Source organism: Drosophila miranda (genome assembly GCF_003369915.1).
Source record: "Drosophila miranda strain MSH22 chromosome Y unlocalized genomic scaffold, D.miranda_PacBio2.1 Contig_Y1_pilon, whole genome shotgun sequence".
Taxonomy (NCBI): Eukaryota; Metazoa; Arthropoda; class Insecta; order Diptera; family Drosophilidae; genus Drosophila; species Drosophila miranda.
In genome coordinates this window covers 34,738,784-34,761,954 of record NW_022881603.1, presented here as the reverse complement: position 1 = coordinate 34,761,954, position 23,171 = coordinate 34,738,784, and the positions used below count along the sequence as shown (strand labels likewise).

At 45.1% G+C, this 23,171-nt stretch overlaps 3 protein-coding genes and 2 long non-coding RNA genes across 9 annotated transcripts; 3 read left to right on the top strand and 2 right to left on the bottom strand.

The window, feature by feature from the left end:
• Positions 1 to 9,289: 9,289 nt before the first annotated feature.
• Positions 9,290 to 9,868, bottom strand: LOC117189580. Its single transcript, XR_004473450.1, has 2 exons — positions 9,767 to 9,868; positions 9,290 to 9,707 (listed from the first exon to the last, which is right to left on the bottom strand). It is a non-coding gene; the product is annotated as an uncharacterized LOC117189580 (long non-coding RNA).
• A 524-nt stretch (positions 9,869 to 10,392) lies between these two features.
• Positions 10,393 to 11,540, top strand: LOC117189555. The gene is made up of 3 exons (XM_033394702.1): positions 10,393 to 10,505; positions 10,570 to 11,193; positions 11,252 to 11,540. Exons 2-3 carry the CDS (start codon positions 11,166 to 11,168, stop codon positions 11,524 to 11,526), a joined length of 303 nt encoding a protein of 100 aa, XP_033250593.1. The 5' UTR covers positions 10,393 to 10,505; positions 10,570 to 11,165; the 3' UTR covers positions 11,527 to 11,540.
• Positions 11,298 to 13,939, bottom strand: LOC117189539 (putative nuclease HARBI1). Of its 5 annotated transcripts, none has more exons than XM_033394679.1 (4): positions 12,814 to 13,229; positions 12,352 to 12,751; positions 12,161 to 12,263; positions 11,298 to 12,073 (listed from the first exon to the last, which is right to left on the bottom strand). In XM_033394679.1, the coding sequence occupies exons 1-4, from the start codon at positions 12,988 to 12,990 to the stop codon at positions 11,785 to 11,787; spliced, it is 969 nt and encodes a 322-aa protein (XP_033250570.1). In that variant the 5' UTR covers positions 12,991 to 13,229; the 3' UTR covers positions 11,298 to 11,784. The 5 variants fall into 5 exon arrangements, 3 of the variants coding, with proteins under 3 accessions (XP_033250570.1, XP_033250569.1, XP_033250568.1); XM_033394678.1 differs by having other exon boundaries at positions 11,298 to 12,079; positions 12,814 to 13,227; XR_004473434.1 differs by lacking the exons at positions 12,352 to 12,751; positions 12,814 to 13,229 and adding an exon at positions 13,848 to 13,939 and having other exon boundaries at positions 11,298 to 12,079.
• A 400-nt stretch (positions 13,940 to 14,339) lies between these two features.
• Positions 14,340 to 15,062, top strand: LOC117189595. Its single transcript, XR_004473468.1, has 2 exons — positions 14,340 to 14,652; positions 14,717 to 15,062. It is a non-coding gene; the product is annotated as an uncharacterized LOC117189595 (long non-coding RNA).
• A 640-nt stretch (positions 15,063 to 15,702) lies between these two features.
• On the top strand, positions 15,703 to 16,331 carry LOC117189561. The gene is made up of 2 exons (XM_033394711.1): positions 15,703 to 15,984; positions 16,043 to 16,331. Exons 1-2 carry the CDS (start codon positions 15,957 to 15,959, stop codon positions 16,315 to 16,317), a joined length of 303 nt encoding a protein of 100 aa, XP_033250602.1. The 5' UTR covers positions 15,703 to 15,956; the 3' UTR covers positions 16,318 to 16,331.
• The last annotated feature ends 6,840 nt before the right edge of the window (positions 16,332 to 23,171 follow it).

Sequence of the window (23,171 nt, the reverse complement as noted above, 5' to 3'; positions counted from 1 at the left end):
TCCAAAGAGGCGACTGTGGAAAACGGGTAAGGTTTCATCACCTTTTTGAAAACCTAAATGCCGAGTCCCCGATAAGCATTACAGGGACGTTTACTCCGCTTATTTCCTTGGCTTTCTCTTGGAGTAATGCCGATGCTTCGATATGTTTTGCAAGGCTTGACTTCTGGTATATCATCGAGTCATTGCACCTTCCTGCAGAGCCGATATTTACATATGTAAATCTGTATCTAAAAAGAATCGGATTTAAATAATTTAGGACATTAAACCAACTTGCTAAATACATATTTTTGTGCAAGATTGTTATGATCCGCCTCTTTGCCACCCTGGCCTATCGTTCCCAGCTAGCTCACGGGGAAGTCAGGGGTGTTTCCGACCCGATAAGCCAGGGGACGGATTGAACAAAACAAAAAAACATACAAAAAAAACAAATCTAATTTATAGGACAGACTTGTCCTCGTTGGCACTTTCGTCAGCGGGGATAGTTGGTTTCGTTATCCCTAGCAGGGTCCCGCCCTTCCATGAGCGCCACCTTTTGAATTCGCTCCCTTTTCATATTCAGGGTCCCGCTCTTCTTCTCGCTCTCGTCCCACCCAACTACCGTTTTCTATTCACTCATGACTCTTTTCAAATATTCCTTTTATATCCATTATATTTTCTTATTTATCTTGAACATTATTAATTAATAATAATTAATAATCTAGGTTTATATAAAGGAAACAAATACTAACACAAAAATACTAACAAAAAAAAATAAACCCTATTTCGGCCGAGTTGGCAGCCCCCTTTGATAGAGGTTGTTGCTTCCTGATGCTTGCTGATGTTTACGTTTAATCGTGGTGTTTTTTGTATGATCGTGATATTTTGTTTAATTGTGGGTCGGACGGGTGTAGATGTGTGAAATGTGGTGATGTTAGGTGATGTGTTATGAATGAGGGTATACATGCGTGGGTTGTGTGTGATGTGGGTGGATGAAGGTGGGTGTGTGTGAATCGTGTGTGTGTATTGCTGCTTTGAAGTCCGGATTCTTTCCCCGGGGGGGCTGGTGTGTGGGGACAGAAACGTGTCTCCAGTCGGTGCTCCGCTGACGGTCCCTTGGTGCCGGTGCTCCGCTGACGGTTCTCGCATCAGTTTCCCGGCCTGGCCAGTACCGGGATGCTGCTGCCGATGTCCGCCGCTTCCGCTGATGTTGATGCCTGCCGCTGATGTCTTGGTGGGATCGTCGTCTCCACGATCACCAATTTTGTTTCCTTTTTTCTTTCAGGGCACGTGCGGCCTCCACTATTCTCCACCGGAAACTCTCCCTTTTTTCTTCCTCGCCCCGTTTCCTTTTCTCCCACGCAACTCTGCCACTGCTTCCCAGGATCCACTGTAGATGCCGCTGTCTCTTTCTTCTCCAGCCCTGATACCTATCGGCTCTCTCCAAAACCGCCCATAACACCACACTACCGTTTCCAGGATTACTCCGCCGAAACGGGAGTGCCAAGCTGGCGGGCTTTTTCAATTAAGGGGCCCCAAACGTAGGCCATCGCCCACACCCTGAGATTGAGAGTCTCTGGCTCCATCGACTGAGATGCCTGGGCTACTGCTTCAGATCCTTTGCGTCAAACACCCCAATACGTGAGCCTTGCAACGTCTCCAGCTCGTACAGACTGTTGCCCATACTCCGGATCACTCGGCACTTGACGTATTTTGGGCTGAACTTCGCGTTGATGTTGTTTTTAAATTTGCTCAACACGAAATTCCGCTTATATATCTCCTGACCCGGTGAGTACCTAATTTCTCGAGCTTTTCGATTATACCTGTTCTTCGCTCTGTTGTAGGCTTCATGAGAGTTTCCTCGGAGCTCATCTCGGACTATCTCCATCTTGTCACTCCTTGCCAAGGGTGACATTTGTGCATCATTTAGGGCACCCAGTCTGCGTGCCAATTTATAATCTCGGCCGCTAGTAAACATGTGCTGCCCAAACAACACAAAGTATGGCGACGTCCCGATACCCGTGTGTATAGCGCTCCTAGCCACACACTGGATCTCCGTCAGCTTCTCGTCCCAGCGCGTGTGATCCTCACTAGCGTATGTCCTTATTGCTGCCAGTACAGTCTGGTTCACTCGTTCGGCCGCGTTCGCCTGCGGTGCATAGTTCCCCGACTTCAGGTGCGTTATGCTTCTCCTATCCAGGAATTGAGAGAATTCAGCTGACACAAATTGCTTTCCATTATCGGTATGCACTATTTCAGGCACGCCAAACTGCGCGAAGACCTCGGCGTGCAAGAATCGGATCACGGCCGAAGACGTCGCCTTAGGCAAAGCCTTCAACCAGACATATCTGGACATGTGATCGAGGACTATTAGTATGACCACATTGCCACTTCGAGTCCTCGGATATGGACCCAGGAAATCCAGGTACAGTTTTTGAATCGGCCTCTCGGTTCTGGTTTCGGCCCCCATGAGTGGACGGTGAACCTGTGTTGAATGTTTTGTTTCTTTGCAGGTGTTACAATCAGCCACATATGCCTTCACCTGCACGGTCATCCGGGGCCAATAATAGAACTGTCGCAGCCGTCCCAGTGTCCTCGCGATTCCTCCATGCATTGCCACATCGCTGTCGTGAGCCTGTTGGATCAGTGTGCTCGTCAGGGCTTCCGGGATCCATAGCTTCCACGAAAACTCCTCTAATTCCGGCCGGCCAAACAGCAGTCCTTCCTCCACCTTCAGGTCTGGGAATTCATCCTCATCGCTCTGGACCGACTCAATTTTTCTTCGGTATTCTTCATCCTCGAAGGCTGTGGTGTCGAACTCCAGGAGGTCGATAGCGTCCACGTCAAAGGGACGTGACAGCATATCGGCGACGATATTTTCCTTTCCTTTGCGGTGCTCGATTTCGAAGTCATAAGCCTGGAGAGCCAACGACCACCTGGCTAGCCTCCCATCCAGTGCTTTGAATCGCATGAGCCACTGCAAACTCGCGTGATCTGTTATCACCGTGAATGGCATCAGTTCTACGTATGCACGGAACTTCTCTATGGCTCTTACCGCCGCCAGACACTCCTTCTCTGGCACGCTATAGTTGAGCTGTGCCCCTCTTAGCTTCGCCGAAAAGAATGCGATCGGGTGCTCTGCTCCTTCATCATCCCTCTGGAAGAGAGCTGCTCCAATTCCAACGTGGCTCGCATCACACTGGATGAAGAAGTGCTTCTTAAAGTCTGGGTGATGTAGCTTGGTAAGTGCTTTTTTGAGCTCCTCGAACGATTTTCCTGCCTCCTCCGTCAGCTTAAATTGCCCTTTTCCTTTCAGACAGTCTGTCAGAGGAGCCGAGAGTGCCGAGAAATTTCGGATAAACCGCCGATACCAGCCAGCTGTCCCCAAAAATCTCCGGATTTGTCTCACGTTCCTTGGCATTGGTATTTTGGCCTGTACTTTCTCCGGATCTGTCCTAAGTGCGCCGTCGCCTACGATGTACCCTAAATACTTTAAATATTTATAGCCGAATTTCGATTTTTTTCTTCCAATTGTCAGGTTTGCCTCCTTGAGACACTTGGCCACTTCCTCTAACAGGTGTATATGCTCCTCAAACGTCCGGGAAATAACTAGTAGATCGTCTAAGTATACAAAGACATGGCTTCGGAGTCGTTGTGGAATTACTCGATCCATCAACCGACACAGCCGTTGGGCTGCATTGCACAACCCGAAGGGCATCGATTTAAATTGATAGAGTGGTCTGCCCGGCACCGTGAATGCTGTGTACGTCCGACTTTCAGGCTCCAGCTCTATCTGCCAAAATGCGTGCTTTAAATCGATGCTGCTGATGTACACCGTATCCTCTACGCGGCTCAGAATTGACTCGATGCTCTGCAGCGGGTAAGCATCCTTCACGGTTAATTTGTTTAGTTTCCGCGCATCCAGACACAATCGGTTTTTTCCCGGCTTACGTACCAGCGTCACGCGGTTGCTCCACGGGCTCTCGCTGGTTTCGATGACTCCGAGGCGCAACATTTCGTCCACCTCGGCAAACAACAGCTCTTGCACCGCGGGAGACACCGGGTAGAATCGCTCCTTTACGGGTACGGCTCCCTCGATTAATTGAATTTCGTGCCTTTCGAGCGTCGTTCTTCCCAAAACCATGTGTGTCGAATGCCCTGAAGTTGTTCTTCACCTAGTCCAGACGTGTCTGCTGCGTGTGCGTCAATTCGTGCGGTTCCGTTGGTCTACTCCTAGTCAGCACCTCAGCATCAATTTCGGCTAATTCCTTGTGTCGTTCTAGGCCTACTATATGCGGAGCCAGACCAAACTTCCGCCAGAAATCGACCCCTAGGTACAGCGGTTGTTTCAGCGAGGGACACAGGAACAACTACATGGTCTGCTTCTGTCCTCCATACGTCATTACTGTCGACACATGTCCCAGTATTTTATGAGGAGTGCCGCCCGCTGTTTGTACTGAGAATTTCTTTATGTCTTGAAGTTTCAGCTCCAATTCTCCTATCAGTTCCAGGCCACCTTTCCCCAGAAGGCTCACCGATGCCCCTGTATCCAGTAGTCCCATCAGCGTCCTCGGGCCCAACTTCACTCGTGCGAATGGCCTGTCATCCTGACGAATTGCCGAGTGGACTGCAGCACACACCTGGAGTCGCCTTCTCTTTCGCCCCTGAAACCTGTCCCGGGCCCGCTGGGCTCTGACTGCTCCCGTTCGGATACTCTCATCGAGTTCGTCCCCCATTATCCGATTCCTGGCCTGTTCGTACTGCCGCTGTCTTTCCTTTATCGGCTTGCGCTCGGACCATCTAGCTTCGGGTAATACCGCTTGGTTAACCTTATATATGGTAGTGTAAATATTCTTATTGTTACTTCTTTCCTTAGGGGTATCTAATTTAACGTTGGAGGACCTATCTATTGGCTGCTTCGCGGCGACGTGGAACTCGACTCCTCCAATTGCGTCGTGCTCATTTTCGCGTTTCCCGGCCGACATTTAGGGCATTTAGGGAGAATGACCCCGGCCAGCCCGCACTTGTAGCAGAACAGGTTACGCACGGCCGACTCACACTCAAAATAGGTGTGACCCGGCTGAGCGCAATTCCAGCACTTCAGCTGGGTGCGGTCGCCTCCGGATTCCCTCGTCCTATGGACAGCATCCAATGCCTCGGTCTGTTCCTCCGGGTCGTGAGTGTTCGCATCCAATTCATGTACTTTGTGATCTTCCCTGCGCCTACTACCCCCATGGTCTGGAACGCTCCTTGTCCATCGCGTCGCCAGCAGTTTCTCGGCGTCCGCACACTCTTCTCGCAGCTTCTGGAGATTTGGTATCTGCATTGGATAAATCACCCTCGATAGTGCATCCCTAATATTGATCTTTATGATCTTTATTAGATCATAATCCGAGAACGGATTTAGCAATCTCGACCTCAACACCAACATCTCCTGGATGTACTGGTCCGCCGACTCCCCGTGGCGTTGTCGGCGTTCCCTGAGCTCTTGCTCTCGCTCGAACTCTGTCCGACGAACTTGAAACTGCTGCTGAAGACCATATCTCAGATTCGGCCAGTCCGGCATTCCTACCGTCCGCACATGCATCCAGTACCAATCCCTTGCGTGGCCACTGACCAATGTGTAAAAGGCTTTCAACACCTCCGCCCACGGTACCTGATACGACGTCTGTAGATGCTCCACCCGGAATATGAATTCCGCCCCGGGCATCCCCTTTGGATCGCCGTCGAAGCTAAGTCCCCATCTTCGGCCTCCAATGTTCGGTTGTCCACGAACAAGTGCGTTGGATGTGCTTGCCGTTCGCTCCGCTTTTAACGAACCCACCACAGCGTTGATCTCTCGCATGAACTCTAGCATGTCTGCTTGCATTGACTACCTCAGCGCTTCCATTTGCTGCCCGAGCGACGCTCGGTAGGTCTCCTGTGCTTGGGCTAAGGCTGCGTTCACGGCTGAGCTTAACTCGGACGGTAACACCAGGTCCTTACGGGTTCGCTGTTGACCTCCTACCGCTCCGGCTTCTGGGTCCTCCTGGTACAACCCCGCATGTACGTTTTCCGCCACTTGCGACGGCCCTTCCAGCCTACTGCCGGCTTTACCGTCCTGGGACCGAGTCGTCGGCATGTTGTACGGCTGGTACCTGCGCTGTGCCTCTGGGCTACGCCTTGTGGAATAATTAATTCCATGTTTAGATAACCAAATAAATAAATTTAAATACATAAATCGGTTAATTTAAATCAATAAATTGATAAATCTAAATATCTAAATTGATTCAATCAAATAAATAAACATCTACATCTACAATTAATCGCCTAATTAAATGCAACACTAAATAACTAAATACTTCCTCTCCCAAACAAAAACTCTTTTTCCGATGACTTGCCTAATGCCTACTTCTAAAATTGCTTTTAAACAATGCTAGCGAGAATCGTCAGTCCTCAAAAAAAATGATTTCCCTTTGGGTTTTCTTGCTTCGGCTTTCCAATAGTCTGCTAAATCACTAACAAAAAAAAACATATAATTCCCAAATTGCTTCAGACAAAAATTCACCTTTAATTTGTTTGGTGGGACGAGAGACAACTGCATTAATTGTTTTGCAGGTGAGCGGACCCCCTTCTTTTCCCCTTGCTATTTACCTTCGCTTACTTTTTCTGAGTGCCAACTCCCTTTGCTGTTTCCTCCCTCAGATCGCCGTGGATCCCCCAGAATCGGACAACGACGTTAATGCCTCTGGACATAACCCGGACCACGACTCGACAGATCCTCCGGCACCTCTTCCTCTTTTCAGATCCAGACAGCGAGCTCCACGAGTCGGGCAACGAGGCTACTACCACCTGGTAATACCTGGACCACAACTCGGGACACACACTTCCTTCCCTTCTACCTCCGATACATAACTACCATGTCCATTTTCCTCTCTTCTACTCCTCTCAGCGGCTACGACGGCTAGGATTTATTCCCGGCTCGCGGACCGGCTGAGTTTCGTTCTACCAGGGTTCCATTTTACACCGGGTCTTTAAGACTCGCGTTTAAAATCGATCCCTTCTATTAGCATTGGGCGCCATTTGTTATGATCCGCCTCTTTGCCACCCTGGCCTATCGTTCCCAGCTAGCTCACGGGGAAGTCAGGGGTGTTTCCGACCCGATAAGCCAGGGGACGGATTGAACAAAACAAAAAAAACATACAAAAAAAACAAATCTAATTTATAGGACAGACTTGTCCTCGTTGGCACTTTCGTCAGCGGGGATAGTTGGTTTCGTTATCCCTAGCAGGGTCCCGCCCTTCCATGAGCGCCACCTTTTGAATTCGCTCCCTTTTCATATTCAGGGTCCCGCTCTTCTTCTCGCTCTCGTCCCACCCAACTACCGTTTTCTATTCACTCATGACTCTTTTCAAATATTCCTTTTATATCCATTATATTTTCTTATTTATCTTGAACATTATTAATTAATAATAATTAATAATCTAGGTTTATATAAAGGAAACAAATACTAACACAAAAATACTAACAAAAAAAAATAAACCCTATTTCGGCCGAGTTGGCAGCCCCCTTTGATAGAGGTTGTTGCTTCCTGATGCTTGCTGATGTTTACGTTTAATCGTGGTGTTTTTTGTATGATCGTGATATTTTGTTTAATTGTGGGTCGGACGGGTGTAGATGTGTGAAATGTGGTGATGTTAGGTGATGTGTTATGAATGAGGGTATACATGCGTGGGTTGTGTGTGATGTGGGTGGATGAAGGTGGGTGTGTGTGAATCGTGTGTGTGTATTGCTGCTTTGAAGTCCGGATTCTTTCCCCGGGGGGGCTGGTGTGTGGGGACAGAAACGTGTCTCCAGTCGGTGCTCCGAGGTTCTCGCATCAGTTTCCCGGCCTGGCCAGTACCGGGATGCTGCTGCCGATGTCCGCCGCTTCCGCTGATGTTGATGCCTGCCGCTGATGTCTTGGTGGGATCGTCGTCTCCACGATCACCAATTTTGTTTCCTCTTTTCCTTTTCTCCCACGCAACTCTGCCACTGCTTCCCAGGATCCACTGTAGATGCCGCTGTCTCTTTCTTCTCCAGCCCTGATACCTATCGGCTCTCTCCAAAACCGCCCATAACAAGATATTTGCATACCTATAATCCACTAGGGCAAACAAGACTGTGGAATACCAGCCCTTATAGTTATGGTGGTCTACTGCCTCAGGTGCTGGTGGTTTTATTTCGATGTGGCATCCATCTAGAATAAAAAGGAAGTTTAAAAACCAAATTTTAAAAACCAACCAATTTAACCAAACATATTGCTGAAGTTATTATTGATTTCCTACCAATTGCACCTAGGCACTGAGGAAATCCAATTGCCTCGAATCCCTTTACGCACTCATCAATTTTGTCGGAAGTTAGGTAATTGGGCGACATGTACTCCTTCGAAAACTCGTCGATAAGTGCTCTGCAAAACTCGTGCAGGATATTACACACACTGTTTGGAGCTACACCGAAAAGCCTGCCAACTGTTCGGTACTCAGAGGACGAGCCCAAAGTGTATAGCGCAATGGCGATGCGCTTTTCCAAAGGAATTGCAGCTCGGCAGTTGGTGTCCTTCTTTCCCAGCACTTCAAGCCGATTCACTAAAATATCAAAGCAGGGCCTCTCCATTCGGAAACTCTCTTTGCAAAAACGCCTCGTTGTTTTCTGGTACATCTTCCTCCCAAAATGTCCCGAACCGCTTCTAAAACCATAAAATATGTCCTTGTACTTTAAACTATGGTTGAAGTTAGTAGAAGTACTCACAAACGACCATAATCTTCCTGGCTTTTGTGTTTTTATGTCAGTCATCTGGGTCATCTCATCCTCGTCATCATCATTATTCATTGACAGCAACATTATTAGTTGGTGCAAGAAAATATTTTGCTGTTGAACCACAGCCGAAATAATTGCTATATCTTCATCATCCATTATAAGAACCAAGAATTAATAAATCTTCCGCGCAAATTTAATGAACTTGTTATTGGCATCAGCTGTTTTTGACGGATGGTGGATGGTGGCAGTGTGAATCGGAGTTTCACATCTGTCAAAAAATCCCACCATTCCCCCGGGATGGGCTCAGTGTGCAGAGCCTATAAGACCATTAGTTCTGCCCACATAATTTTAGTTTTTAGTTCTTGCTTTTATTGTATTTTGACTAAAGCAAGGTTTAAACAAAATAGTTCAACAAAAAAAAAACGAGGGGGAACGTTGTGAGTTGCTGTGGACACCGCAACTCTACAGTTATACCCGATACTAAGTCAGTATCGCAAATGCGAAGATAATTTGCATCGTATGACGTTGTCGATGAACGGATAGCCGGGAAATTTGTTCAGTAAATTGCGCTGGGTATCGTCCTTGACACGCGGCGTAGGCGCCATGATCGTCGGAAATGGTAGATGAGGCCCAAAAATTTCAGCAACACACCCACGCTGTGGAATGTAATCTGAGCTCAATTTTAGTTCATCTTTTCCCAAGTTGCCTGATCGTCCCAACATGGTTAGAATGTTTATTGCCGTCGAAGGCGAGATTGTCATTATTTTCGGCTCCTCCAATTAATGGCGGCAAGCTTGCTTGAATACTTTGATAATTTCGCCATTATTAAACACGCATTGCGCCCGCAAGCCCAAAGAGCTGGCGTATCGCATAAAAATGTCGTGCTCTGACGACCGAAATGTGCATGGGAATTGTTGGCAGCATCGCCGGCCAGCCATAAAGTACAGCAGTTGCTGCGGAATAAACTTATCTTTAATAATTTCGTTCATTTCGATCAAACGAATTTACAAACCGCAACTTTTTTCACACAATCTGGCGCCGCTTTCCGTAGATGTCAAATTTTGTACGCGTCAAGTGAGACCAGTGTGACCCTCAGTAATATACCGAAAGATACCGTCTTACTTTAAAAATATACCGTAAATATACTGACGAGCTCAAGTTGTATAAATGTTCCTCAATTTTGATATTCTGTCGAATATTCTCAGCTATACAGAATATTTAGCCATGCCCACAAATTTTCAACTGATTAATGATTCAATTTTCTACTTAACTGGCTTATTCTAAATAATTGCTTTTATTGGATTTTTCGTAAAACAAAGGTTTTAGCGAAATAGGTCAAGACAAAAAAACGAGAGATGATAGTCGTTCATATTGCTCAATTTAGAGATTCCGTTGAATAATTCTGGCTTACTAATAGGCTATTCACACTGACGACCATCCACCATCCACCATCCATTTCGGGGATGGTCCGTAAGGATTTGCCGTTCCGAAAATTTCCCAGTTAGTCCACCATCCATTTTGGATGTTCCTAAACCGCACGTTTCTATGCGATAGTTAGCCGATGGTTTTCAAATGCAACTCTGAATAATTGTCATTCACAATGGAAAAATGGTATTCACTCCGAAAACGTAAACAATGATTGTGACAAAATTAACAAAAAACAACAACAGAACAGCTCGGAAGGACAGCAGACCAAATTTTCGAAAAACTTATTAATAAAATGGATTTAGTGCCAGAAAACTCCTCCAGTGGTACGTTGAATAGATATATTAGTTTTTTATTGTTTATAATATATAATATTATTACACAATGCAGCAAACAAGAGAACAACAGCAGGCGGCAGGGTGAAATGGAGTGCCGCGCTTGAGAGCCTGATGATTGACATATGGAAGGAGAAAATTGAAGATTTGCGCGGACCACGCCAAAATTCACATGTGTAAATTAAGTTGTCCGTATGTCCAAGTAGCCTTAGCTGCTTGATGCGGTGGTCCTCGTGCGGGTTCCGTGGTATAGAATCCTTTATGAAGATTATGTTGGAGAGATAACTGTCTCTCTTATCACTGGCCTTGTGGTACAGTGGTATAGAATTAATAATTCAAAGTGTTTACGGCTGGTTGCCGGAGCAAGGTTTATTAACAAGCGTTAGCTTTCGTTATAAGAACAGAACTAAAACTAGGAGCCACCAGCAAGCTGGGGCATAAGCTGAATCAAAAGTATTTAATTGCCAAAGAATGCAAAGCTACAAAATATATGTACTTAGAGCTACAAAGCTACAGTCGGTAAGCCGACTTGGCATAAGCGATAATGCTGATCTTGCGGCATGTGCAAGATATCAGATTACCGCCGGTTGACCGTCACATTCAGGGCGCTGAACTGAAGTTCGCTGATTTGGCATCTTGAGTGCAAACAACATGGAGCAGAGCACATTGGACAACGACAGTAAGTTTTATTAATTTATTGCTAAAAAAATATATTTCATTTAAGGTGTTCATTGCAGATCCTGATGAGTACTTTTCGGATATTATTGAGATGGACCTGGACGGATCTTGTAGCTCCAGCACCTTGTCTGGGCGTCCGCCAAAGAAAAAGAAAAAGACCGACATTTCGTGGCTGGCAGAGATCGCCCAGGAGCGTCTCGAACAACAAAAGGACCTCCACAGAAAGAAGGAGGAGCACGACGTTAGGCAGGAGAAGATGGTGCAGGACTTGATCAGCACCCAAACAAAATTCCAGAACGACTTATTAGAAGTTTTAAAAAATAAAAATAAATAAGTTTTTAATTTTCATTACGGTCTACACAATATTTTGCGATTGCAGATCGTATCTGTTCTGCTGACTGATTAAAGTCAGCAGAACTGTTGCTGGTATCGGGCTGTTCGCGCTGCTCATTTGTTGCAAGCTGCCAATTTTCATTAATCGCGCTGTTGTGCATATTTAATATATTGTGTAAAATACAACAGCTCATTATTATGGCGCTATTATTTTTGTGGTGGCTATCAAGACCTTTTCCGATTATTCGAAATCTGGCTTTTAAATGCCCAAATGCATTTTCCACCACTCGCCTAGCTTTGGAAAGGTTGTAGTTAAACGTGCGCTGTTCCAAAGAGGCGACTGTGAAAACGGGTAAGGTTTCATCAGCTTTTTAGAAAACCTAAATGCCGAGTCCCCGATAAGCATTACAGGGACGTTTACTGCGCTTATTTCCTTGGCTTTCTCTTGGAGTAATGTCGATGCTTCGATATGTTTTGCAAGGCTTGACTTCTGGTATATCATCGAGTCATTGCACCTTCCTGCAGAGCCGATATTTACATATGTAAATCTGTATCTAAAAAGAATCGGATTTAAATAATTTAGGACATTAAACCAACTTGCTAAATACATATTTTTGTGCAAGATATTTGCATACCTATAATCCACTAGGGCAAACAAGACTGTGGAATACCAGCCCTTATAGTTATGGTGGTCTACTGCCTCAGGTGCTGGTGGTTTTATTTCGATGTGGCATCCATCTAGAATAAAAAGGAAGTTTAAAAACCAAATTTTAAAAACCAACCAATTTAACCAAACATATTGCTGAAGTTCTTATTGATTTCCTACCAATTGCACCTAGGCACTGAGGAAATCCAATTGCCTCGAATCCCTTTACGCACTCATCAATTTTGTCGGAAGTTAGGTAATTGGGCGACATGTACTCCTTCGAAAACTCGTCGATAAGTGCTCTGCAAAACTCGTGCAGGATATTACACACACTGTTTGGAGCTACACCGAAAAGCCTGCCAACTGTTCGGTACTCAGAGGACGAGCCCAAAGTGTATAGCGCAATGGCGATGCGCTTTTCCAAAGGAATTGCAGCTCGGCAGTTGGTGTCCTTCTTTCCCAGCACTTCAAGCCGATTCACTAAAATATCAAAGCAGGGCCTCTCCATTCGGAAACTCTCTTTGAAAAACGCCTCGTTGTTTTCTGGTACTACTTTCTCCCAAAATGTCCCGAACCGCTTCTAAAACCATAAAATATGTCCTTGTACTTTAAACTATGGTTGAAGTTAGTAGAAGTACTCACAAACGACCATAATCTTCCTGGCTTTTGTGTTTTTATGGCAGTCATCTGGGTCATCTCATCCTCGTCAATGTTAAAGTCATCATCATTATTCATTGACAGCAACATTATTAGTTGGTGCAAGAAAATATTTTGCTGTTGAACCACAGCCGAAATAATTGCTATATCTTCATCATCCATTATAAGAACCAAGAATTAATAAATCTTCCGCGCAAATTTAATGAACTTGTTATTGGCATCAGCTGTTTTTGACGGATGGTGGATGGTGGCAGTGTGAATCGGAGTTTCACATCTGTCAAAAAATCCCACCATTCCCCCGGGATGGGCTCAGTGTGCAGAGCCTATAAGACCATTAGTTCTGCCCACATAATTTTAGTTTTTAGTTCTTGCTTTTATTGTATTTTGACTAAAGCAAGGTTTAAACAAAATAGTTCAACAAAAAAAAAAACGAGGGGGAACGTTGTGAGTTGCTGTGGACACCGCAACTCTACAGTTATACCCGATACTAAGTCAGTATCGCAAATGCGAAGATAATTTGCATCGTATGACGTTGTCGATGAACGGATAGCCGGGAAATTTGTTCAGTAAATTGCGCTGGGTATCGTCCTTGACACGCGGCGTAGGCGCCATGATCGTCGGAAATGGTAGATGAGGCCCAACAATTTCAGCAACACACCCACTCTGTGGAATGTAATCTGAGCTCAATTTCAGTTCATCTTTTCCCAAGTTGCCTGATCGTCCCAACATGGTTAGAATGTTTATTGCCGTCGAAGGCGAGAATGTCATTATTTTCGGCTCTTCCAAGTAATGGCGGCAAGCTTGCTTGAATACTTTGATAATTTCGCCATTATTAAACACGCATTGCGCCCGCAAGCCCAAAGAGCTGGCGTATCGCATGAAAATGTCGTGCTCTGACGACCGAAATGTGCATGGGTATTGTTGGCAGCATCGCCGGCCAGCCATAAAGTACAGCAGTTGCTGCGGAATAAACTTATCTTCAATAATTTCGTTCATTTCGATCAAACGAATTTACAAACCGCAACTTTTTTCACACAATCTGGCGCCGCTTTCCGTAGATGTCAAATTTTGTACGCGTCAAGTGGGACCAGTGTGACCCTCAGAAATATACCGAAACATACCGTCTTACTTTAAAAATATACCGTAAATATACTGACGAGCTCAAGTTGTATAAATGTTCCTCAATTTTGATATTCTGTCGAATATTCTCAGCTATACAGAATATTTAGCCATGCCCACAAATTTTCAACTGATTAATGATTCAATTTTCTACTTAACTGGCTTATTCTAAATAATTGCTTTTATTGGATTTTTCGTAAAACAAAGGTTTTAGCGAAATAGGTCAAGACAAAAAAACGAGAGAGGATAGTCGTTCATATTGCTCAATTTAGAGATTCCGTTGAATAATTCTGGCTTACTAATAGGCTATTCACACTGACGACCATCCACCATCCACCATCCATTTCGGGGATGGTCCGTAATAGGCTATTCACACTGACGACCATCCACCATCCACCATCCATTTCGGGGATGGTCCGTAAGGTTTTGCCGTTCCGAAAATTTCCCAGTTAGTCCACCATCCATTTTGGATGTTCCTAAGCCGCACGTTTCTATGCGATAGTTAGCCGATGGTTTTCAAATGCAACTCTGAATAATTGTCATTCACAATGGAAAAATGGTATTCACTCCGAAAACGTAAACAATGATTGTGACAAAATTAACAAAAAACAAAAACAACAACAGAACAGCTCGGAAGGACAGCAGACCAAATTTTCGAAAAACTTATTAATAAAATGGATTTAGTGCCAGAAAACTCCTCCAGTGGTACGTTGAATAGATATATTTGTTTTTTATTGTTTATAATATATAATATTATTACACAATGCAGCAAACAAGAGAACAACAGCAGGCGGCAGGGTGAAATGGAGTGCCGCGCTTGAGAGCCTGATGATTGACATATGGAAGGAGAAAATTGAAGATTTGCGCGGACCACGCAAATATTCACATGTGTAAATTAAGTTGTCCGTATGTCCAAGTAGCCTTAGCTGCTTGATGCGGTGGTCCTCGTGCGGGTTCCGTGGTATAGAATCCTTTATGAAGATTATGTTGGAGAGATAACTGTCTCTCTTATCACTGGCCTTGTGGTACAGTGGTATAGAATTAATAATTCAAAGTTTTTACGGCTGGTTGCCGGAGCAAGGTTTATTAACAAGCGTTAGCTTTCGTTATAAGAACTTAACTAAAACGAGGGGGAACGTTGTGAGTTGCTGCGGACACCGCAACTCTACGGTTATACCCGATACTAAGTCAGTATGGCTCTTCTCCGGCAGACGCCGCTAATATTAAACGACACGACAAAGAGTGCGTGCGAGAGAGACAGAAAATCAGTCTGAGCGTGACGTCGGGCGCTGCGTAGCCAGTGCAAATTGATTTGTTCCTATTGGCTATAAAAATGATCTGATCTGATCCAGATTCAGCAATCTGATAGATATGGTCATTATCTATGATTCTGCGTTTTTGGTTTTCTCATATCTTTAAAATTGTGGATGCCACAGATTTTCGTCCTTTGTGGGGCGGAAGTGGGCGGTGCGAAGTTTTGAAATATTTTTGTAGCAGTGACATATCACAGAAGTCTGGATCCAAAACATCGTTGCTCTAGCTCTTATAGTCTTTGAGCACTAGGCGCTAATAGGGACGGACAGACGGACAGACGGACGGACGGACGGACAGACGGACAGACAGAAAGGGCTCAATCGACTCGGCTATTGATGCTGATCAAGAATATATATACTTTATGGGGTCGGAAACGATTCCTTCTGGACGTTACACACATCCATTTTCACCACAAATCTAATATACCCCAATACTCATTTTGAGTATCGGGTATAACTAGGAGCCATCAGCAAGCTGGGGCATAAGCTGAATCAAAAGTATTTAATTGCCAAAGAATGCAAAGCTACAAAATATATGTACTTAGAGCTACAAAGCTACAGTCGGTAAGCCGACTTGGCATAAGCGATAATGCTGATCTTGCGGCATGTGCAAGATATCAGATTACCGCCGGTTGACCGTCACATTCAGGGCGCTGAACTGAAGTTCGCTGATTTGGCATCTTGAGTGCAAACAACATGGAGCAGAGCACATTGGACAACGACAGTAAGTTTTATTAATTTATTGCTAAAAAAATATATTTCATTTAAGGTGTTCATTGCAGATCCTGATGAGTACTTTTCGGATATTATTGAGATGGACCTGGACGGATCTTGTAGCTCCAGCACCTTGTCTGGGCGTCCGCCAAAGAAAAAGAAAAAGACCGACACTTCGTGGCTGGCAGAGATCGCCCAGGAGCCTCTCGAACAACAAAAGGACCACCACAGAAAGAAGGAGGAGCACGACGTTAGGCAGGAGAAGATGGTGCAGGACTTGCTCAGCACCCAAACAAAATTCCAGAACGACTTATTAGAAGTTTTAAAAAATAAAAATAAATAAGTTTTTAATTTTCATTACGGTCTACACAATATTTTTTTTTTTTGTATTTATTTATTAAATTAACAAATTATCTGTTAATAATGGTGCTTAGTTACTAAAGGCGGAAAAAGATAAGTTAAAAGTTAGCTAAATTTAAATGATTATAAATATTGCATGCAATTAGTTTAAGAGACAGTTCAGGGGATAGGGTTTGACAGAGGGAGTTATAATTATGGCATAAAACCCTAAAAGGTTCATGATCAGCATAATTAGACCTACATATGGGTAGACGGATAGGCCTAAAAGTACGGGTAGGTCTAGATGGAACGGCCAAGTCAATCTGACCCAAGAGAGTTTGGGAGTCAACAGTCCCAAGAAGGAGCTTGTGCACGAACATTACGCCATTGCATATTCTGCGATGGTGCAACGACGGCAGGTCAATAAGATTTAGCATAGACCGGTAGGGTGGCAAGATTCTACCCGAGTCCCAGTTAAAGTTCCGAAGGGCAAAAATTAAAAATTGCTTTTGCACGGATTCAATAACAGCCTGCTGCTCTTTATACTGCGGGCTCCACACACAAGAACAATACTCCAATATAGGACGTACTAACGAGATGTACAGTTGTTTCGTAACGTACGGGTCGTCAAACTCCTTGGACCAACGCTTGATGAACGCTAAAACACCCTTAGCTTTATTTACAGTTGCAGCTATATGGGTGTTGAAACACATCTTATGATCAAAAAGGACTCCGAGGTCATTTGAACTCGAAATTCGCTCAAGGACATGATTTCCTAGAACATATGAGACAAAATGAGGAGCGCGACGGTAAAATGTCATAAGTTTGCATTTGGAAAGGTTCAGAAAAAGAAGATTAGTTGAACACCACAATAGTAGTTCACTTAGATCAAGTTGAAGGCGTGTGTGCAAATACCAATCAGAGTAAGAAAGACAGATTTTGACATCATCAGCATACATTAGTGTAGTAGAGTATGTTATAACTTGAGGAAGGTCGTTCACAAATAAAATAAACAGAAGCGGGCCCAGATGACTTCCCTGTGGCACACCTGAAGTAACATTAACAGTATTTGACAACACGTTAGAAAACAAAACACGTTGAGTACGGTTAGAGAGATAGGACAAAATCCAATCTAGAAGATTCGTTGGGAACCCTAATAAAGAGAGCTTTTGAATAAGCAGAGCATGGTTCACAGAATCGAATGCCTTGCTGAAGTCCGTAAAAACTACATCCGTCTGCAAACCAATTTGAAAACCACGGTGGATTAGGTTAGAAAACTCAAGAAGGTTAGTCGATGTTGAACGATGTCTGAAAAAACCGTGTTGCGACGGAGATATCAAGCTGCAACAAAGATGTTGCAGTTGCCGGGTGACCAGGAACTCAAGAAGCTTCGGGATGGCGGAAAGCTTTGCGATACCACGATAGTTTTCAATGTTTGATCTTGAACCTTTTTTGTGAAGCGGAATGATGTAGGACTCATTCCAAATTACTGGGAGACAAGACTGTTCCAAGGAGAGGTTGAAGAGAAAGGTCAAGGGTTTGAAAAGGGACTGGGCACAGTGCTTTAAGATGCAACTTGGTACCTTATCTGGACCCGCAGAAAACGATATGTCCATAGATGACAAACCTTCCAGAACAACGCTTTCCTCGAAAAAGGGCAGAAAAATGCTGTTAGCTTGAGGTAGCTGGTACGGATACGGAGTGGATGCGTTGTAAATATGAGACGAGTACGTTGTTTGGAAAAAGTTAGCGAATAAATTTGCAATACCAACAGCAGAAGCTTCTCTTTTGTTCTGGTAATGAAGGGACGGAGGAAAAACGTTTGACTTGCGCTTAGAGTTAACGAACGAATAGAATTTTTTAGGATCACTACGAAAGTTACTACTACATTGTGAAAGGTAATGATTATAACACTGACTATTGACGGCAAGGAACAGAGAGCGAGCGGAGGAGTATAGAGCTAAGGCCGACGTGGAGCCCGACTTCTGGTACTTTTTATAGAGCCGGGATTTATTATTTTTTAAGTATGACAAATACTTGGAGAACCAGGGAGGCTTGGACGATACAGGTACAGTGATATCTGGAACAAACGTATTAAGGGCGGAGTAAATAGAACTATAAAACGAGTTAACAGTTGCGTCTATGTTCGGTAATGAATAAAGAAACGACCAATCAACACGCGAGAGATGTAGATCTAAATCAATAAAGTTTGTTTTTCGAAAACACTTTATGTGACAAGGAGCCATGGAACTGTCAGCACCTCCAGATTGTGTACACTCCAGTGATATCAACAAAGTTGGATGGTAAGGATCTTCAGGGAGAGATATTGGGCTTGCTCTAGATACCGTAGCAAGAGAACCATCATTAACAAAAACGAGGTCAAGAAGTCTGTCCCTAATGTTTTTAACGGCATTAATTTGGACAAGGGAATTATCCGTTAGCCCATTGATAAAGTCATTATGGCAATTGGGAAACAACAGGTTAGCGTCATTACAAGGCAGCCAAGAAAGAAATGGGAGGTTAAAGTCCCCCATGACAATAATTCGATCATTGCACCCTAATGCAGAAACAACATTATTAATTGCTGAGAGGTGGTGTAAGTAAAGCTCAGCATCAGACCTGGGAGGAATGTAAGAGCAGGTTAAATAGAAAAATGCGGAGCCAACACGAACTTTGACTGCAACAAATTCAATTCCATGAATGTTATTGAATGGGAATAACTCAGATGAGAAAACAGATTATCTGCGATTGCAGATCGTATCTGTTCTGCTGACTGATTAAAGTCAGCAGAACTGTTGCTGGTATCGGGCTGTTCGCGCTGCTCATTTGTTGCAAGCTCCCAATTTTCATTAATCGCGCTGTTGTGCATATTTAATATATTGTGTAAAATACAACAGCTCATTATTATGGCGCTATTATTTTTGTGGTGGCTATCAAGACCTTTTCCGATTATTCGAAATCTGGCTTTTAAATGCCCAAATGCATTTTCCACCACTCGCCTAGCTTTGGAAAGGTTGTAGTTAAACGTGCGCTGTTCCAAAGAGGCGACTGTGGAAAACGGGTAAGGTTTCATCAGCTTTTTAGAAAACCTAAATGCCGAGTCCCCGATAAGCATTACAGGGACGTTTACTCCGCTTATTTCCTTGGCTTTCTCTTGGAGTAATGCCGATGCTTCGATATGTTTTGCAAGGCTTGACTTCTGGTATATCATCGAGTCATTGCACCTTCCTGCAGAGCCGATATTTACATATGTAAATCTGTATCTAAAAAGAATCGGATTTAAATAATTTAGGACATTAAACCAACTTGCTAAATACATATTTTTGTGCAAGATTGTTATGATCCGCCTCTTTGCCACCCTGGCCTATCGTTCCCAGCTAGCTCACGGGGAAGTCAGGGGTGTTTCCGACCCGATAAGCCAGGGGACGGATTGAACAAAACAAAAAAACATACAAAAAAAACAAAACTAATTTATAGGACAGACTTGTCCTCGTTGGCACTTTCGTCAGCGGGGATAGTTGGTTTCGTTATCCCTAGCAGGGTCCCGCCCTTCCATGAGCGCCACCTTTTGAATTCGCTCCCTTTTCATATTCAGGGTCCCGCTCTTCTTCTCGCTCTCGTCCCACCCAACTACCGTTTTCTATTCACTCATGACTCTTTTCAAATATTCCTTTTATATCCATTATATTTTCTTATTTATCTTGAACATTATTAATTAATAATAATTAATAATCTAGGTTTATATAAAGGAAACAAATACTAACACAAAAATACTAACAAAAAAAAATAAACCCTATTTCGGCCGAGTTGGCAGCCCCCTTTGATAGAGGTTGTTGCTTCCTGATGCTTGCTGATGTTTACGTTTAATCGTGGTGTTTTTTGTATGATCGTGATATTTTGTTTAATTGTGGGTCGGACGGGTGTAGATGTGTGAAATGTGGTGATGTTAGGTGATGTGTTATGAATGAGGGTATACATGCGTGGGTTGTGTGTGATGTGGGTGGATGAAGGTGGGTGTGTGTGAATCGTGTGTGTGTATTGCTGCTTTGAAGTCCGGATTCTTTCCCCGGGGGGGCTGGTGTGTGGGGACAGAAACGTGTCTCCAGTCGGTGCTCCGAGGTTCTCGCATCAGTTTCCCGGCCTGGCCAGTACCGGGATGCTGCTGCCGATGTCCGCCGCTTCCGCTGATGTTGATGCCTGCCGCTGATGTCTTGGTGGGATCGTCGTCTCCACGATCACCAATTTTGTTTCCTTTTTTCTTTCAGGGCACGTGCGGCCTCCACTATTCTCCACCGGAAACTCTCCCTTTTTTCTTCCTCGCCCCGTTTCCTTTTCTCCCACGCAACTCTGCCACTGCTTCCCAGGATCCACTGTAGATGCCGCTGTCTCTTTCTTCTCCAGCCCTGATACCTATCGGCTCTCTCCAAATCCGCCCATAACTCCACACTACCGTTTCCAGGATTACTCCGCCGAACCGGGAGTGCCAAGCTGGCGGGCTTTTTCAATTAAGGGGCCCCAAACGTAGGCCATCGCCCACACCCTGAGATTGAGAGTCTCTGGCTCCATCGACTGAGATGCCTGGGCTACTGCTTCAGATCCTTTGCGTCAAACACCCCAATACGTGAGCCTTGCAACGTCTCCAGCTCGTACAGACTGTTGCCCATACTCCGGATCACTCGGCACTTGACGTATTTTGGGCTGAACTTCGCGTTGATGTTGTTTTTAAATTTGCTCAACACGAAATTCCGCTTATATATCTCCTGACCCGGTGAGTACCTAATTTCTCGAGCTTTTCGATTATACCTGTTCTTCGCTCTGTTGTAGGCTTCATGAGAGTTTCCTCGGAGCTCATCTCGGACTATCTCCATCTTGTCACTCCTTGCCAAGGGTGACATTTGTGCATCATTTAGGGCACCCAGTCTGCGTGCCAATTTATAATCTCGGCCGCTAGTAAACATGTGCTGCCCAAACAACACAAAGTATGGCGACGTCCCGATACCCGTGTGTATAGCGCTCCTAGCCACACACTGGATCTCCGTCAGCTTCTCGTCCCAGCGCGTGTGATCCTCACTAGCGTATGTCCTTATTGCTGCCAGTACAGTCTGGTTCACTCGTTCGGCCGCGTTCGCCTGCGGTGCATAGTTCCCCGACTTCAGGTGCGTTATGCTTCTCCTATCCAGGAATTGAGAGAATTCAGCTGACACAAATTGCTTTCCATTATCGGTATGCACTATTTCAGGCACGCCAAACTGCGCGAAGACCTCGGCGTGCAAGAATCGGATCACGGCCGAAGACGTCGCCTTAGGCAAAGCCTTCAACCAGACATATCTGGACATGTGATCGAGGACTATTAGTATGACCACATTGCCACTTCGAGTCCTCGGATATGGACCCAGGAAATCCAGGTACAGTTTTTGAATCGGCCTCTCGGTTCTGGTTTCGGCCCCCATGAGTGGACGGTGAACCTGTGTTGAATGTTTTGTTTCTTTGCAGGTGTTACAATCAGCCACATATGCCTTCACCTGCACGGTCATCCGGGGCCAATAATAGAACTGTCGCAGCCGTCCCAGTGTCCTCGCGATTCCTCCATGCATTGCCACATCGCTGTCGTGAGCCTGTTGGATCAGTGTGCTCGTCAGGGCTTCCGGGATCCATAGCTTCCACGAAAACTCCTCTAATTCCGGCCGGCCAAACAGCAGTCCTTCCTCCACCTTCAGGTCTGGGAATTCATCCTCATCGCTCTGGACCGACTCAATTTTTCTTCGGTAATCTTCATCCTCGAAGGCTGTGGTGTCGAACTCCAGGAAGTCGATAGCGTCCACGTCAAAGGGACGTGACAGCATATCGGCGACGATATTTTCCTTTCCTTTGCGGTGCTCGATTTCGAAGTCATAAGCCTGGAGAGCCAACGACCACCTGGCTAGCCTCCCATCCAGTGCTTTGAATCGCATGAGCCACTGCAAACTCGCGTGATCTGTTATCACCGTGAATGGCATCAGTTCTACGTATGCACGGAACTTCTCTATGGCTCTTACCGCCGCCAGACACTCCTTCTCTGGCACGCTATAGTTGAGCTGTGCCCCTCTTAGCTTCGCCGAAAAGAATGCGATCGGGTGCTCTGCTCCTTCATCATCCCTCTGGAAGAGAACTGCTCCAATCCCCACGTGGCTCGCATCACACTGGATGAAGAAGTGCTTCTTAAAGTCTGGGTGATGTAGCTTGGTAAGTGCTTTTTTGAGCTCCTCGAACGATTTTCCTGCCTCCTCCGTCAGCTTAAATTGCCCTTTTCCTTTCAGACAGTCTGTCAGAGGAGCCGAGAGTGCCGAGAAATTTCGGATAAACCGCCGATACCTGCCAGCTGTCCCCAAAAATCTCCGGATTTGTCTCACGTTCCTTGGCATTGGTATTTTGGCCTGTACTTTCTCCGGATCTGTCCTAAGTGCGCCGTCCCCTACGATGTACCCTAAATACTTTAAATATTTATAGCCGAATTTCGATTTTTTTCTTCCAATTGTCAGGTTTGCCTCCTTGAGACACTTGGCCACTTCCTCTAACAGGTGTATATGCTCCTCAAACGTCCGGGAAATAACTAGTAGATCGTCTAAGTATACAAAGACATGGCTTCGGAGTCGTTGTGGAATTACTCGATCCATCAACCGACACAGCCGTTGGGCTGCATTGCACAACCCGAAGGGCATCGATTTAAATTGATAGAGTGGTCTGCCCGGCACCGTGAATGCTGTGTACGTCCGACTTTCAGGCTCCAGCTCTATCTGCCAAAATGCGTGCTTTAAATCGATGCTGCTGATGTACACCGTATCCTCTACGCGGCTCAGAATTGACTCGATGCTCTGCAGC

Excerpts from the sequence above, each read along its gene's own strand:
- LOC117189561 (XM_033394711.1), top strand. The coding sequence starts at position 15,957 with ATGGAGCAGAGCACATTGGACAACGACA. Across the intron at positions 15,985-16,042 it reads GAGCACATTGGACAACGACA|ATCCTGATGAGTACTTTTCG; the intron begins GTAAGTTTTATT and ends TGTTCATTGCAG.
- LOC117189555 (XM_033394702.1), top strand. The coding sequence starts at position 11,166 with ATGGAGCAGAGCACATTGGACAACGACA. Across the intron at positions 11,194-11,251 it reads GAGCACATTGGACAACGACA|ATCCTGATGAGTACTTTTCG; the intron begins GTAAGTTTTATT and ends TGTTCATTGCAG.
- LOC117189539 (XM_033394677.1), bottom strand. The coding sequence starts at position 12,990 with ATGGATGATGAAGATATAGCAATTATTTCGGCTGTGGTTCAACAGCAA. Across the intron at positions 12,752-12,813 it reads CAGGAAGATTATGGTCGTTT|AAGCGGTTCGGGACATTTTG; the intron begins GTGAGTACTTCT and ends TTATGGTTTTAG. Across the intron at positions 12,264-12,351 it reads TCAGTGCCTAGGTGCAATTG|ATGGATGCCACATCGAAATA; the intron begins GTAGGAAATCAA and ends TTTTTATTCTAG.